The following is a 16,619-nucleotide window of genomic DNA, read 5'->3' as shown; positions in this document are numbered from 1 at the left end:
GGAGCCCGGCCCTGAGCTCGCTGCGCCTCGCCTCGCGGCGGGCGCCCTCGTCGCCAGCGGCGCACCATGGACGGGCTGCCCGGTCGGGCGTTGGGGGCCGCCTGCCTCCTGCTCCTGGCGGCCGGCTGGCTGGGGCCCGAGGCCTGGGGCTCCCCCACGCCCCCGCCGTCGCCCGCCGCGCCGCCCCCGCCCCCGCCGCCCGGAGCTCCCGGCGGTTCGCCGGACACCTGTACGTCGTGCGGCGGCGGCGGCGGCGGCTTCCGGCGGCCGGAGGAGCTGGGCCGGGTGGACGGCGACTTCCTGGAGGCGGTGAAGAGGCACATCCTGAGCCGCCTGCAGTTGCGGGGCCGGCCCAACATCACGCACGCCGTGCCCAAGGCCGCCATGGTCACGGCCCTGCGCAAGCTGCACGCCGGCAAGGTGCGCGAGGACGGCCGCGTGGAGATCCCGCACCTCGACGGCCACGCCAGCCCCGGCGCCGACGGCCAGGAGCGCGTCTCCGAGATCATCAGCTTCGCCGAGACAGGTGGGTTCGGCCGTGGGGGAGCCGGAGGCGGCCGCGATCCCTCCCTTTTTCCTTCTCCCGGGAAGCTGCTGCCGCCTTCGCCGCCTCTGCAGCCCGCACGCCCCGAGGGCATTCAGGCTCCGGGCAGGGCCGCTCTGAGGTGGCCTTGCGCGCGTCCCAGGGTGGCAGTCCTTCCCTACCCTCCGCGCCCAGACCGCAGACCCTTGGCGGCTTCCCTCTCTCTGCAGCCACTCTCTGCAGCACCTTGCCCTTCATCCCGGCTTACAGGAATTGGGCCCCAGCGCCTCTGGGTGCGCGTCCCCCTCCCGGCAGATGCGCGCAGCCCTGGCTCTGCGGGCACTTGCTTGGTGATTGCTTAATGTTTTTGTTTCCCACGATCCGAGTGTAGGCTTAGCAGTGTAGATGGAGATGTGTGTGCTTGTTGATATACGTGGGCCGGAGAGGAGAGAGGAGAGGGGAGGAAAGAGAGAGGAGGGAGAGAGGAAGGAAGGGGAGAGAGAGAGGGAGGCCGGGCGGCCCCTGGGGCCGCTTGCTTCGCCCGGCGGCATGGGCTTGCCAGGATTGCTGAAGCTTCGGTGGGGAGAGCTAGGCAACCTCCGTTCCGATTGTGTGGGCACCAAGAGTCGGGCGGAAGGCAGCTTCTCAACAGGTCCATCATTTACGCAAAGACGCGGCTCAGGAACAGCCCCATGCCTTTAGGCTTGCCTGGCAGCAAGAGCAGCCCTCTCTAGTCCGGGAGAGAGGGGCAGAGTTTATAGTTAACAAAGAGTGGGATTCCCTTTTGCAGTGTCCTCCCTGGCCCCGTTTTGCAAATCTCTGTCCACTATCTAAATATAAAAATCAGAGAAAGAGAGAAAAATAAAATCTTCTGGAAGTTTAAAACGGAGGAAAATTTCCCGGGCAGAAACGGTGTTAAGTGCTTTAGACATCGCTGTCCTTTTCAGGACTTGAATGCGCCAGGCTGGCTTTTGTGCTGGGAGCTCAGCCCCATTTGTGCAGAGGGGACTGCAGAGAAGGTCGCAGAGGGGGAAGCCCGATGTAGTCAGGGTGGGGACAAGCAGGGAGCCTGGGAAGAGGAGGGGGGAGCCGTATGCTCCTGGCTGCAAATGCCCCCCTACTCTCTCAGGCATCAGGCAGACCCTGCCTGTGCTGCCGCCGGGGATAAAAAGGGATGAAAAGTTTTGCATGGCCGGGTGTGGAGAAAGGCAGAGACAATCAAGGCTGGTTTGTGCTTAGAAAGAAATCCATTGCCGTTTTAGCTGTCTGCCAGAGTCAGGGAAGGCTCGGCATGCAATTAGAGGGCCTGGATTAAAAGGTGCATTGGGGCCCAGAGTAGAAACGTGATTCGGGAAGGTCGAGAGGCCTTTTGGTCCTGGTGGCACAAAATGACAGCGGGGGCTGTTATATTTCTGGTCCGATTCACGGAGCCAGCTCTTTGACTTATAAATAACAGATTCAGGTCACAGGCAGCTCGGCCAAGACCAGCTTTTAAGGCTGCCGTTTCCCCCATTTCAAAGTCAGACGTCAGTGTTATTAGAGGAGCCAGTGAGAACTGAGGAAGGGGCTGGGGTGGGGGCGGGGGAGGCCTCATTGTACCAGCCGTGTCTGCAGAACAGGTAGAGACTGTCAGAGGGAAGGGCTGACGAAATGGACAGCGAGAGAGGCGCTTCATCTCTTGTCTGGCATAACTATTCTTCTGGCTGAACTGAAATGTTGAGACAACTCGAAACTCCACCCCTGCCCCCTCTGAGATCTTGAACTGCCTGCAGTGTTCTGGGAGTTGGGGTCTGGTCAAAGGATCCGACCTTGAGTTTTCCAGGCTGACTGTCCTGTCCCTGGGAACTCCTTGGAAACAGGGGCTGCACTTTGCAGCTTGCAGGACGCACGCTTCTCTGTTAGAAACCCGAGCAGAGCCTGCTTGTTTGCAGTGGAGGACCCAGTGGGGCTGGAGCAGATCGAGCTTAGGTAAACACTGCAGAGAGGCTGGAGGTGGCTTGGCTTGATTTTGCAATGCCCTAAGTTAACCAGAAAGAAGAAGAAGAAAAAGAAAAAGCCTCATTTAAACACCCTACCTCCAAATCCTCCCTGGGATCTTGGTTTTGTTTTCAGAGCCCCATAACAACTTGTTAAGATTTTGGCCTCCTGACAAGTTGAGCTTTGAGGCCTGACAATCCGATCTCCAGGGAGCCCTGGCCGGGGAGAGGTGAGGCAGGGTTTTTATAGGTCTGGACCCTGGCTCCACCCTGGTCCTGTTTTCTCAATGGGAAGTGAGTCTTCTGCCTCTGGCAGGTTATGGCAGAGGCCTGGGCCCCAAGAATGGTATTTCTGGTCAGTAACGCTTTCCAGCTGTGGTGAGTGTTCATTCCAGCATCACGAAGCGGAGCCCATTCCCCGTTGCCTTGTGTTCTCATGGAATTAACGTGGCCTGTTCTTCCCCGTCTTCACAGATGGCCTCGCCTCCTCCCGGGTCCGCCTGTATTTCTTCGTCTCTAACGAAGGCAATCAGAACCTATTTGTGGTGCAGGCCAGCCTGTGGCTGTACCTGAAACTGCTCCCGTACGTCCTGGAGAAGGGCAGCCGGAGGAAGGTCCGGGTCAAGGTGTACTTCCAGGAACAGGGTCACGGTGACAGGTGGAACGCGGTGGAGAAGAAGGTGGACCTGAAGCGGAGCGGCTGGCACACCTTCCCGATCACAGAGGCCATCCAGGCCTTGTTTGAGCGCGGCGAGAGACGCCTCAACCTGGACGTGCAGTGCGACAGCTGCCAGGAGCTAGCCGTGGTGCCTGTGTTCGTGGACCCCGGGGAGGAGTCGCACAGGCCCTTTGTGGTGGTGCAGGCCCGCCTGGGTGATAGCAGACATCGCATCCGCAAACGGGGTCTAGAGTGTGATGGGAGGACCAGCCTGTGTTGCAGGCAACAGTTCTTCATCGACTTTCGGCTCATCGGCTGGAACGACTGGATCATTGCGCCCACTGGCTACTACGGGAACTACTGTGAGGGCAGCTGCCCGGCCTACCTGGCTGGGGTCCCCGGCTCGGCCTCCTCCTTCCACACCGCTGTGGTGAACCAGTACCGCATGCGCGGCCTGAACCCTGGGCCCGTGAACTCTTGTTGCATCCCCACCAAGCTGAGCTCTATGTCCATGCTCTACTTTGATGACGAATACAACATCGTCAAGCGGGACGTGCCCAACATGATCGTGGAGGAGTGTGGCTGCGCCTGACAGTGGTGATGGGTGCAGAGCACGGGCCCATGGGTCTCTGAGGGAGCAGGAGAGGCAGGCGGGCTGAGTGCGGTTGCTCCATTGGGCCATGAAGAGTGCTAGGGTGAGGCCTGAAATAATGTTCTCCCGCTTCGTAGAAAACCAGTCAGAACCAGAGGGAGACCCTCGTGTGACACGAGAGACTCCTAACTGCACACATAGACACACATAGCCAGACTCATGCAGCCTGCCACCCACACAGCAGCCTCCAGGATACCAGCGAACGGATGCGGTGACAAATGGCAGCTTAGCTACCAATGCCTGTCAGTCGGAGAGAATGGGGTGAGCAGCCACCATTCCCACCAGCTGGCTGGGGACTCTGAATTGCGCCTTCTGAGCACACATAAAAGCACAAAGACAGAGGACACAGAGAGAGTGAGCCAGAGAGCCACCAAGAGGAAACGCAGGGTGGGAGCACGGGCGGGCGGAGGGCCGTGTGCCCCTGGCTGGTCCCAGTCTCTTCGCCGCAGCGCCTGGTGCAGTCTGCCTGCTCACTCCCCGCCCAGCATCCTCCATGGTTTGAGGCCAGCAGAGCTGTGCCACCCTGCTCTTGGAGAAGGCAAATAGCCCAGGAGGGACTCGCCCGTCACAGAGACCATGGAGCAGGGACAGTGACCCTTTGACTGTCTATCATCTGGGTCCCTGGTGTGACTTGTGTGTATGTGTGTTTGTTTTCAGGGGTGGGGCGGGGGGAGAAGAAGGGTCTTAATTTTATGCTTTAAACTTGTCTCCCAACAACTGACAGGGCATTTGTGCCAGTCGCAGAATTGAAAAGAGCCTATCGGCTATGACCTTTGAAGTGGAGAGGCCGAGCGATCTCTAAGTGAGAAAGAAAAAATGTTGCAATCAGTGCCCTTTGCTGGGGACATCCTAGCGCCATGGTGAGAGGGGCAGGGGGTGACCACTAGGCAAAGGGAAGAGCCCAGAGGAGGCAGGGTAGAGTGGAGGAGTTCCGGGGAGCTGCTTAGCTGGTCTTGGAGAGACAGAGCTTTCGGCTGCTTTGCAGAAGTTGTCCCTGTGGGTGGGCTCTGGCCCCAGGGGTTGTCCGTGCACATGGCTCCTGCCCACTTCCCTTGCCTGCCTGCCTGCCTGTCCGCCCCACGAAGCACTTGCGGTCCTGCGTGAGCGCACATGACAGTAGCACTTGCAGGCCTCCGTGTGTCCAGAAGTGGCCCTGGGGCAAGAGCTGCCGTGGCTGTCCTTGTGGATGTGCGAGTGCCACGCGAACTATGCAATTTAAAGGGTTGACCCACACTAGGCGAAACTGGACTCGTACGACTCTTTTATATTTTTATACTTGAAATGAAATCCTTTGCTTCTTTTCTAAGCGAATGATTGCTTTCAATGTTTGCACTGATTTAGTTGCATGGTTAGTCAGAAACTGCCATTTGAAAAAAAGTTATTTTTATAGCAGCAGAAAAATGAATACAGTTAAATGTATTATACATAATTTTGGAACCAAAGAGGCCAGCGGATCAGTTTTAATTTTTATTAGATGGTGAGGCCATCTCCTATGAGGTGGATGTTCTAAGCAATCCCTTGAGTGGCCTGCCAGCATTTCAGGGTATAAATGAAATTTTTTTTATTCAGTTGGTGTGTCATTTCTGTCCGTACACACCCAGAAGGTAGAGTAAAATAAATGACTGGTAGAATGCAGGTGTGTATCTGTAAGTCTCATCTTTAGTTTATTTAATAAAGCCCTCCTTAGGTTCTGTTTCATAATAACTTAAAGCCAAACAGTTTCCCCCACAGACTGGCTGTCTTAAGTATTTTACGTTCGTGTACAGTTTAAGACAATAAAAGATGGAGTGCCACAGGCCTTCCACCTTGTGTCATGTCTGGGGCAGTGGGCGGCTGGGAGGAGGGCGTCGGTCCAGATGTCCAGTTCTGATGCCAGCAGTCCCCATGGACTGCTCTCTACACTCTCAGGGCCCTTGCCCGACACACGTCACGCAGTGAGCTAGAAGAGATGGCAGAAGACCAACTGAAAGGCAATTAGCAAATTACACATTTGTTTACCATTCCAGCCCCCAACTAGTTATGTTCCACCAATGCTGGATCTCTTTGCTTTTCAAAAATACTGTGGTACTTGATGACAACCTTAGTGACCTGAGTCTGAGCCCCGGGTTCCACATAGCGGAAAGAGATTGGCTCCTGTGAGTCGTTCTTTGGTGCCACTTAAGCCTCCAGGCCACTGAGGAAGGGAGTGTGTACAGCCTGGCAGGCGAGCTCTCTATTCCACATCCCAGACCTCCGTGCTCACCTCTAGGTTCTGACAGAGGTGATTCCGAGGGAGTAGACTCAGACCCTGTCATTAGATGATAAGCAGACATGGTGGTGGGTATGTTAACTACCCTCGCCCATGGATCTCAACTGTTGAGAGTCAGTGATGGCCTTAGCAGTTACTGCAGCTCAGCCACCATTCGGTACGACTTAGCGATCTAGTCAGCTCTGTCATCTGTCTCACAGACACTGCGTCACAAAGCTTTGCTTCCCAGAGAGTGGGAGGTGGACCTGAGAGCCCAGATACACCCTACCCAAGCTCACCCCACCAAGACACTTGCTAGCTTGGGAGGATTGTACACTTCCATATTGCCTTTATTTGAGTCCTATGGGCTTTAAAGAAATGTTTTCAAGCTCACTAATTTGGCTCGAATACCTGGCTGACAAGTGCTGGAGAATCCCCCTGCCTGCAGTTCCCCAGCGCTGGGATTATAGGCACTTGCCTAGCTTTTTTATGGATTCTGGAGACCTGAACTCAAGTCCTCATGCTTCCCTGCCAAGCATGTTACTGACTGAGTCATCTTCCTAGCCCTGCCCTGGGATGGTTTTGCAGGTGGAAGAATGAAAGTGCCCACAGGGAGAAGGGCCTGAGGCTCCAGAGGCCTGAGGGCCAATACTGAGCAGCTCTGCTCCCCGACCCTGGTATGTGTCCCTATGGGCCCAGCCTACACACTTACCATGGCTCGGAGGTACAATGAGGCCAGGTACTGTGGATCTGGGCCAGCTGAGGGGGGGGGTGGCTTTCATTCTTTTCTCTCGTGTGTAGTTCAGGGCTGACCTGGAATCCCTGATTCTTCTGCCCCTACCTCCCCAGTGCTAGGATTAGTCATAGAGCTGTGTCATCTTGCATGGTTTATGGGATCCTGGGAATTGAACCTAGGGCTTTGTGCTTGTCAGGTGAGCACTGTACCAACAGCTGCCACTTTAGCTCATGACTTTCATTTCTCAGGCTTCATCCTTTCTTCTGCTCTCCCCTTCTTTCCCTGGCTCAAGGGACCCAGGCTTCCTGCAGATGCCCTTGGAGCCCTCCGCCCAGGCCCAGAGGATAAGCGGTGCACTGTGCCTGAGCCAGTACCTCGCTCGAGCTCCTGGCTGTGTAGATCCTCCCTTCCCTGCCTTCACATGCCTTTTAGGCCCTTACCTCTCTTGTTCATCCCAGCCCTATCTGGGACCAGTGGTTGGACAGAATCAGGAGGCAACTATTCCCATTCCTCTCAAGTGTTCCCTTCCATCCTCTGCAGTGCCCGATACTCACCGTGTGGAGTTCATTCTTAGCTGACCTTCAGACATGCCCTTGGTCTTCACTGACTCTAGGGAGCTGAAGACCTTGAGTTGGAGGAGGGGAAGACAGACCCAAGTCTACCCCTCCTCTCCCACACATCCCAGGCAGGCAGGAGAAGATCCATGCTAGAGGCCCCCAGGTCGTCCTTGGTTTGTGTTTTCTTCAAGGTCCCCTGGGCTGGCTCAGAATGGGACCTTGTAGCTCATAGCCAGAATTTAGCGGGGCCTTGTTCCCGAGACAGTACAACACCATTACAGGAGTTTCTGCTACAGCTCCAGGTGAAGTCCTGGAAGAGGGATGGGCAGCCTTGTGGCAAGGCTCCTGGAGCTCAGGATAGCCACAGCCATGCCTCCCAGGCTCTGTACTGTGCCCTGGCAAGAGCGCTGCTGGGGGCATCACATGAAATGTGTGGACCTTGGAGAATCCTGCTGATCTAGGGATGCTTGAGAACTGGAAACTGGATGGGGTGGGGGGAAGGAGAGAGAGTGAGAAGAAGAGGGAATGGGTCTAGGACATCATAAATTACCATTGAAGGGTGCCAAAGACAGTACGCCTTGTTGGTGTTATTTCTGAGACGAGGGCTCATTTAGCCCATGCTGACCTCAAGCTTGCTATGTAGCTGACGATGATCTTGAACCTATTCTCCTGTGTCTACTATCTAACTGCTGGGTTACTGGCATGTTTCACCAAGCATGGGTATCAAACCCAGGACATCACCCCTGCGAAGCCCAGCACTCACCATTGACTGAGCCACACCCCAGCCCTGCCATTTCCATTTTCTTCCTCATATGGGTGGTACTGTTGGCCTTGCACTTTGTGACTTGCAGTCTTTTTTTTTTTTTTTAAAGTGTGGGCTGCTGTTGGCAGTCGGGAATTCTGATCATTTGCCCTGCAGCCACTCTGTGGCCTGTGTAGGTGCCCTTCGTTGATGTCTCAGGCCCTGCTGCTTTTCTCTGGCCAAGGCATTATCTTGATGTCACTGCAAATGCAAAGAGAGAATACCTTAAAAGTCGGGCTTTCATCTGGTCTTTTACTCATTTTACAGACTGTTATGGACAGCTTTTTGTGACATCCACACATTATCTCAATTTAGTTCTCACGACCGGGGTGTGGAAGTCAGCAGATTGTCATTCAGTCCGTTATACAGATGGCAACACTGAGGCCAGAACAAGGATGCTCTTGGCTCAGGTGATCAGCTCAAACAGAAGAGCAGGGGTTTACACTCATTTCCAGTCTCTCACAGACACTGGGCTGCCCAGGAGACACAGGGAGCAAGCACTGGTTTGGGGTTTGCCCCAGCCTAGGCAATAGTTTAAACTGCCATTTCTGTCCACAGATGTGGGAACATCCATCTATTTACTAGCCCTGCTCCTTTCCTGGCTGCTGGACCAGGATGGGATGAGGGTAGATAAACTATGGAGCGAAGCTGGGCAGGCCGGGATGTTGCTGGTCCAGCCTCTAGCCTTGCGGTGGCGGAGCTTGCCAGGACAGCTCCAGCAGTAGTTACTGAGAGCTTTGCCTAGGCATCCAGCAGGCTGGCAGTTGACTCCAGGTCTACTCTACCTTTTAGAATCTTCATTAATGAAATGAGGCGCCAACAATGCCTGCATCAGGGGGCTGCCAGGGCAGGGCTGTGGCACAATGGTGTTGTGGTTGTTTAGCTCAAGTATCATGTGGAATTCTGAGGACAACTTTCAGGAGCTGGTTTTCTCTTTTCACTATGTGACTCCTGGGGATTGGTACCTTCACCCGGGGAGCCATCCATCTGCCCCCACCCCAACCCCAGGTTTTTGTTTTAAGATAGAGTTTCCTGAAGCCTAGCCTGGCCTCAAACTCACTGTGCAGCAGAGGATGGCCTTGAACTCCTGATCCACTTGCCTCTAGCTTCTGAATGCTGGAATCACTGGGTTATACCACAGCATGCAGTTTATGTGGGGCTGGGGTGGAACCCCCATGTGCTGGGCAAGCCCTCTACCAATGCCCCCCTCCTGTGCCTCCAAGTTTGATGCTCTGTCAGGAAGGGTTCCCCACCTTCCCTTGAGGCAGCACACCCCTGCATCTGTCGTACAGGTGATGGCTGTCAGCAGGGAGCCTGGATCGTACCGGAGGAACGTTTAGTGGCTGCTTCCCTCCCAACCTGATACTCTCCTCCACATCGGATACCCTGCCAGCTGTTTTTCTTTATGACCCAGTTGGTGAGCAGGAGGATGGAACCCATTTAACAGATGGGGAAGTTGAGCCTAGGGGCAGCTGTATTCATCTTGGAAGGGTTTCTCAGAAGCCCCAAGCAGCCCTTCATTCCACCAACCTCATTGGTGCAGCTGAGAGTCTGTGTAGCTCCAGACACCTGGCTACCTGCACCCCAACCTGATGAGAAGGATCTATTTGTGAACAGGAATAGGGTCTATCTTTGGCCATGGCAAGGCCCAGGGAAAACCAGCCAGGGCTGAGAACTGAGGAGGCTCAGAAAGCAGACTCATTGAGGGCATTTCTAACTGGGATTTTCCTTTCCTTTCCCCTTTCCCCTTTCCCCTTTCCTTTCCTTTCCTTTCCTTTCCTTTCCTTTCCTTTCCTTTCCTTTCCTTTCCTTTCCTTTCCTTTCCTTTCCTTTCCTTTCCTTTCTCTTTTTTCCTTCCCTTCTCTTCTCTTCTCTTCTCTTCTCTTCTCTTCTCTTCTCTTCCCTTCCTTTTCTTTTCTTTTTTCAGATGGGCAAGAATGCCTCTGAACTTCTGCTCCTCTTGCCTCTACCTCCTCAATTCCTGGATTCCAGGCATGTAATCATGGTATACATGGTATACCTGTTCCGTCTATGCTACAGATGGAACACAGGCCTTGCACATTGTAGGCGAGTGAGCACAGTACCAACTGACTGACATCCCCACCCCCCAACTGGGATTTCAAAGAAAGCTCTTCCAGACTCCTTGGGCAAAGTTCCCACAGGATAGTGAGGCCAAAAAACAGAGGGGCCAGAGAAGGGTGGCAGGAACCTTCCCCACCCCCTGTTCCCTGGGGCAGGGATGCAGGGTGGCCTTAGGTCTGTGCAGGGGATGCAGAAGCAGGGGGTCTTGGGGCATCCATGGTTCTTACAGGCAACTTTGGCTTCTGCTCTGGCCTTTTGCCACCTGCCCATCCCCCACCTCTACTCCTTGCCTTGCCAGCTTCTGCCAGTGACAGTGAGGGTGCGGGTGGGTCTCTAGGCCCAATCTCTAGCCCTTCTGTGGAATGAAGGATGAAGGTTGGTTTGGCACACTTCCCTTACTCTGTTTACTGTAGGGCCTGTGGGTAGAGTACAAACAGCCTTGGGGAATACAGCATTGCACAGAAAATTGAGAGGCTACCAGGGGTAGCTGTGTGTCACCCCAGTGGATATCTTTAGGACTCAGGGGTCCTGGCACTATGGAATCAGCTCAGGGTCTCTCTGAGCCCTTGGAATCACAGAGCCCTCAAGAAACCATTGTAGAGTTGCCGGACACTGTGCTAGTGTCATGCCTCTTTCCTCAGAAGCCTGGAGGTAGAGGATGCTGTTGCATCACCAGCTCTGGGTCAGGGAGTCCCTGCTGTTACTCTATGGGGCTGTCTACCTTTCTCATTGGGGGCAGGGCTCTCTGGCCTGTCCTTTGCAGGGGAGTCAGGAAACCCTCTGAGCAAGACAAGCCTAGTCAGGCCTCACCTTGCTGTTGCCTGCCTGAGGTCAGGAAAAGCTGTTCTTCGGGGTTGGGGTGGAGCATCACTCTGAAATGCCCAGGAACCAATAAGGTGAGCCATGCCCTACAGGAACCCCTTGTCCCACCACTGCCAGCCTGACAATCGAACAGAGACTGGTTGGTCCTTGAGGCACTCAAGTGACTGGCACCCCTGTGACCCTGGCAGGACGTGTAATGGCTCCAGTGGGGCACTATTCCCCAGAGCCAACCCCCTTCACCCTGGGCTTCTGGTCCACTGGCATCTCCTCACTTGCGTGGTCTAGCTTATTAGGGTTCACCCGAGAGAGCTCTGGACAGGAGCCAGATTCTTAGAGAACGAACGTGAAGCCCTCTCCCAGGCTTGTCTGCTGGCTTACCCTCCTCAGAGGCTAATGGCTCCATTTCAGGGGCACTGGGAGTGCCTGTGGCTCACTATTGCTGCCTTTCTGCAGCTGGGGCATAACAGGTACTCAAGACCCAATTCTGGGGTCTGGAGATGCAGCTCAGTCGACAAATTACTTACCCAGTCTAGCATGCATAACGCCTGAGTTTGATGCCCTGCAGAGTATAAACCAGGTGTGGTGCTACGTACCTGGAATCCCAGCACTTGGGTGATGGCAGGAATATCAGCGGTTTAAGGTTCTCAGCTACATGGCCAGTTTGGAGGCCAGCCTGTGCTACATGAGACCTTCTCAAAACACATCAAAAGCAAACAAAACCACTCCTGTTTCTTTTCTCTAGCCTAGGTTGGTTGGACTGAAGCTTACTATGTTATCCCAGACTGGCCTCAAACTCATGATGCTCCTGCCTCAGCCTCCTGAGTGCTGGGATTCTAAGACTCTTTTTTTCTTTTCTTTTTTTTTGTGCTGGAGCTACTGAGGCTAAGGGAGCCAGTAACACCTGGCTCAGACAGACAGCAGTGCTCCTGACCACACCTTTGTTATTTTTCTTGCTTTTAAGAGCACCCTGTGCCCCACAGGTGACTCACATAACAGCATTCTCAAAGCCTGCAATTTGCCTCAGCGCTCAGTTTCACAGCAAAGCTGGGCTTCACACATGAGCTTCTGCAGCCTCGGGCAACTGCCAGGCCTATCGGCACGGGTGTCACCTGGGGCCAGGGCACCAATAAATAAAGATCTGTGTGAGATTCCTGGCTCCTCTCCGGCACCCAGGAAAAGGTATCTCTTACTGTTCTTGTATCCCACCCTGGGGAGAGTGTGGTTCGTCACCCGAGGGTGTGTTGTAAAAGCTCAACTTTAATTAATCAATCACCAAGTGATGAACTGGTTAATGCGGGGCCCACTCCCCCGTGGATGACTGGCACGGTAATGAATGCCAATTATTTCAGCATTAATAATTAATCTCCAACCGTGCCTGGGAAGGAGTAGAAGGCACACAGGACTCAAATCAGCTCTGAGAGCCAGCCAGACACCAGGCTGCTGTTGGCTGTCCTGCCTGAGGCTCCTCTGGGCCTTTGCTACCAAGGGTGAGAAAGGTATCAAGACAAGGGGACCCAGGTGAGTCCCCAAATAGGAGCAAGGTTAAATCCCACGAAGGCCCGGGCTAGGCTGGCTCTCACACTGTGGAATTGAGTTCTGGGAGCAGCCACTGCATGAAGCAAGTGCCTAGTACTTGCTGATTGTCATTCTTATCTCACCGAGCCCCGTTACTCAAGAGTTTCTTAACCTCGGAGAACTTTCTAGCATTTGGAACACAGCTGGTTTGTGTACTCATTCATTTGCATCTTTGTCGTTTGAGCATCAGTTTGAGATGTTTTAAAAATTAATTATGTGCCTCTGTTTATGTGAGAGCTACTGCCCGTGCAGGGCTGGAGACTTTGGGTCCCCCTGGAGCTGGCGTTTCAGGTACTTGTGAGCCACCTTATGCAAGACCTGTGAACCAAACTCCTTTGAAAGGACAGGGAGTCCTTCTAACTGCTGCACCATCCCTCCAGTTCCAGAGAGCAGCTCTTCTGTGCTCAGACCGCTCAGTCTCCTACACAAAAGCAGGCAACCTTGTTCCTTTGGGGACAGCTACCTATACTGTGCCTGTGAGAGAGGGAGGGGCCTTAGAAACCTGGGGTGGCTTTAAGTTACCTTCAGGTTTTAGCCAGAGACCCAGAATTCCATCCCTTGAGGCCTTGGTTGGCCGGTGGTGACTCTCAGCACAGTGGAAGGACGTAATGCCTCCGAACCAGTCTGGAAGAGCCATCACCCATCAAAACCGGTCATTTGTCCACCACGGGTAGAGTTGTGGCTGCTGTGGCTACCGACTCTGCTGTCAGGGGTGGCTCTAGGGGACACAGTCACAAACAAAATCTCCTATGCTGTCACCCAGAAGTTGTGGGAGGCAGGTCTTCGAGGCTTAGTAGTTTCAGAGGTCTGGGAGAGGCCATTGCTGAGGTCTCAGGAAGGGCTAGAAGCTCTGTCTCCAGATGGGGAAACTGAGGCCCACCGAGGAGATATAACTTTCTGAGGCCCCATAGAAAATGGAACTTGGTGAAGTAGACTAGATACTTCTCAAGTGCTTGCTGTGTACCTGGCTGTAGAGCCCCTTCTAAGTAGAGGCTGAACCCCCAAATGCCAGTGTAATAGCTATGCACAGAGAGGAAAGGGTTGCCTGAGGGAGGGCTAGTTTCTGATGACTACCTGCCAGGTCCATCCTGGTCTAGCTTTCCTGCTCATAGAGTTTTTCTTGAGTGTAGGTAGGCCAGATGCTAAGAGGATGGACTCCTCGGGAGACTACAGCATGGCTTTCCAGGATGTCACTGTGACCTGCCTAGCTGTGTGCCCTGTGGCTGGTTGCACAACCTTTCTGTGCCTGGGTTCCCTTTTCGTACAATAGCACCACACATGATGTTTATGTCCCGTGCTAGTTCTGAATAAGTGAGATAGGAGCCAGCAACTGCTGGCTGGGCTCTCCAAATGCTCTAAGGCCTTTCTACAGGGGTCTTTGATCTGGAGGCTGGTATGATATCTCAGTTGGTAGAGCCCTTGCCTCATATGTGTGAAGTCCTGAGATCAAACGCTAAGGTCATGTAAACCGTATAGTGGCAGGTGTCATTTTCTGGTCAGAAGGATCAGAAGTTCAAGATCATCCTCGAGTGCACTGGAGGCTAGCCTTATCTAAGTGAGAATTTTCTAATAATCAATGAATTATGTTAGTAAGTAAGTTAAATTTAAAGAACAAGTCTTCACGGATGGAATCCCTCCAGTTTCAGTACTTGAGTGTCTGGCTTTCCTGGGCTGACGTGGATGGCTGGATGGAGGACCGATGTGGGGTGTGAGCCAAAAAAGATAACAGATTCATAGACGCTCTGCATGTGAGTCTAGGCACATGTGTGCGGCTCTAGGTCCTTCTGTATGTAGACAGGCTGGGAACCAGGCAGGCCCAACCAAGTGTTCTTGACTGTCCCAGATCTAGGCCTCCCAATTCAAATGACCTCTGAGGGAGATCATGGCCCAGTGACATAGGGGCCTCAATTGTGTTTTCCAAGTCTCTTTCCCAGAGGAACTAGGATACTGACCCTAGCATGCCCCACTAGTTGGACTTAGCTAAGCCACCTGGCATAGCACCTTCTGTTGGCTTCAAGTGTAGGCTGGTAGGCTGGCAAGCTGGCCTTGCAACCCTCCTGCGGCTAGACTCTGCTTGCAAGGTTCTTATCTTATGTTTCTAGCCTTTCTACTGGATGCTAGTGAGGGAGGCCCAGAGACTGCTTGGATCCCTCAAGGTCACACAGCAGCTGGAAGACAAGAAGAGTAAACTTAGCAAATTCAAGGACAAGCTGGACCAGGGCCCCGAGTCTCTCCTCCCTCTATCCTTCCCCCGTCACTCAAGAAAAATGTATTTGAATATCATCCAAGGCCAGCTGTGCCCTCAGGAATTCCTAGGCTGTGAGAATGTAGTGTGTGTGTGTGTGGGGGGGGGGTAACCTTGGGGGGGGTATGTGGGGAAATGGCTGTGATGAGCTATTTCTAAGGTAGGAAGTGGGAAAGTAGATCACAGAGCCCTGGGGAAGGGTTGTGTTTCGCACAAAATACCTGAGCCACCAGCAAGCAGGCAGGGAGTGCTGGCTTGTCCTTTGGGTCCTCTGGAGGCTAGAGTCTGGAGCGGGGCCTGTCCAGGGTGCCTCATTCCAGTGTGTGTACCCAGCCCTACAGAAAGCTCAAAGCACCTGCAGCCTGCAGACTGAGCACTCCAGGCACCAAGTGCTGCCTGCCTGCCTGTCTGAAGGTGTGCCTTGCTCGTCTGCACCCCGACTCACCTCCTTTTAGAATGTTGCTCTCTTCCTGGAACATAGCTGGGCATCTTCCCTTGGTGGGTCTGGGTCATTTCTTCTTTGGACACTCCTGCCCAAGAAAGTTGGAGGCCCTAGAGGCCATCTCAGTGCTATTCCTTCCCCAAGAGACCAGACAAGGGGTCTGAGGGGTCCGAGGGCTATAGGGGGGACAGCAGGGCACACACAGGCATGTGGAGGAGTATCGTGAAAACCCCCAGGGCTTTAATGTGGACTCACACCATCAAAAGACCACATTTCAGAGTCTTCTTAATGTCCACAGCTCTGTTCTTTTGTTTCATTTTCCATCGAAGTCCTTCTCTGAGCCTCAGTTTTCTCTTCTGTAACTGGGGATGATACCAATGCTGTCTTCATCAGATGACAGACATAAAACAATGGCTGGAGGTGGAGCGCAGCTGGTAGAGCACTTGCCTAGTGTCATGCAGGAGAGCCCTGGACTCCATCCCCAGCACCACATAAAACAGAGGTCATGATGTGGGCCTGTGATCCCATCCCTCCGGAGGCAGAGCAGGAAAGGTCAGAAGCTGAAGGTCATCCTCAGCTAGGTATGAGTTTTAAGCTAGCCTGGGCTACAGAGAACCTGTCTCAACAAACCACTGCAGGTGCCTCCCATGAAAGAGAGCCCGAAAGATAGCTCAAAGAGTAAATAGTGCCTGTTGCTAAGGCTGATGACTTACATTCAATTCCCATGACTCGGATGGTAGAAGGGGAACACCCACTCACAAAAGCCATCCTTCCACCTCTCCACGTACCCTGTGGCATGAGTGAGTCCCTAAAAACAAAACAAAACAAAACAAAACAAAACAAAACAAAACAAAACAAAAAAACCAAAAAAAAAAAAAAACACGGAGAAATATAACTCAAAAGCAAGCAGCCGCAGAGACGGCTCAATCGTTAAGAGAACTTGCTGCTCTTCTAGAGGACCTGGGTTTGGTTCCCAGCACCCATATGGCAATCAACCACCCATAACTCTAGTTTCAAGGATCCAAACCCCATCTTCTGGTCTCTGTGGGCACCAGGCATGTGCCCAGTGCATGCATCCATGCAGAGAAAACACTTATGCATATAAAATTAATTAAATAAATGTAAAAATGCCTATAAAGTACTTGGTTTCTAATAATTTCACACCAAATATTATCCTCTTCCACCATCATCACAGTTAGTGCTATTGTTATTGCTTTAGAAGAGGTAGCCATGGGTCTGGCATCAAGAGCTCTGACAAGAGACAGAGAAGAGGGGGCCTGGCTCCACACTAGCTGCTCTTGGAGCCATGTGGACCAGAGGCC

General features: G+C 53.4%; 1 protein-coding gene across 1 annotated transcript; it reads left to right on the top strand.

Annotated features, from left to right (window-relative positions):
- The first annotated feature begins 66 nt into the window (after window positions 1-66).
- Inhbb (inhibin subunit beta B) lies at window positions 67-5,606 on the top strand. Its single transcript, XM_055604623.1, has 2 exons — window positions 67-526; window positions 2,974-5,606. Exons 1-2 carry the CDS (start codon window positions 67-69, stop codon window positions 3,747-3,749), a joined length of 1,236 nt encoding a protein of 411 aa, XP_055460598.1. The 3' UTR covers window positions 3,750-5,606.
- The last annotated feature ends 11,013 nt before the right edge of the window (window positions 5,607-16,619 follow it).

This window comes from Psammomys obesus, unplaced genomic scaffold (genome assembly GCF_907164565.1).
Source record: "Psammomys obesus unplaced genomic scaffold, mPsaObe1.curated_primary_1811, whole genome shotgun sequence".
NCBI classification, from domain to species: domain Eukaryota; kingdom Metazoa; phylum Chordata; class Mammalia; order Rodentia; family Muridae; genus Psammomys; species Psammomys obesus.
The sequence above is the reverse complement of the archived record's forward strand: the minus strand, read 5'-3'. Positions and strand labels throughout refer to the sequence as shown.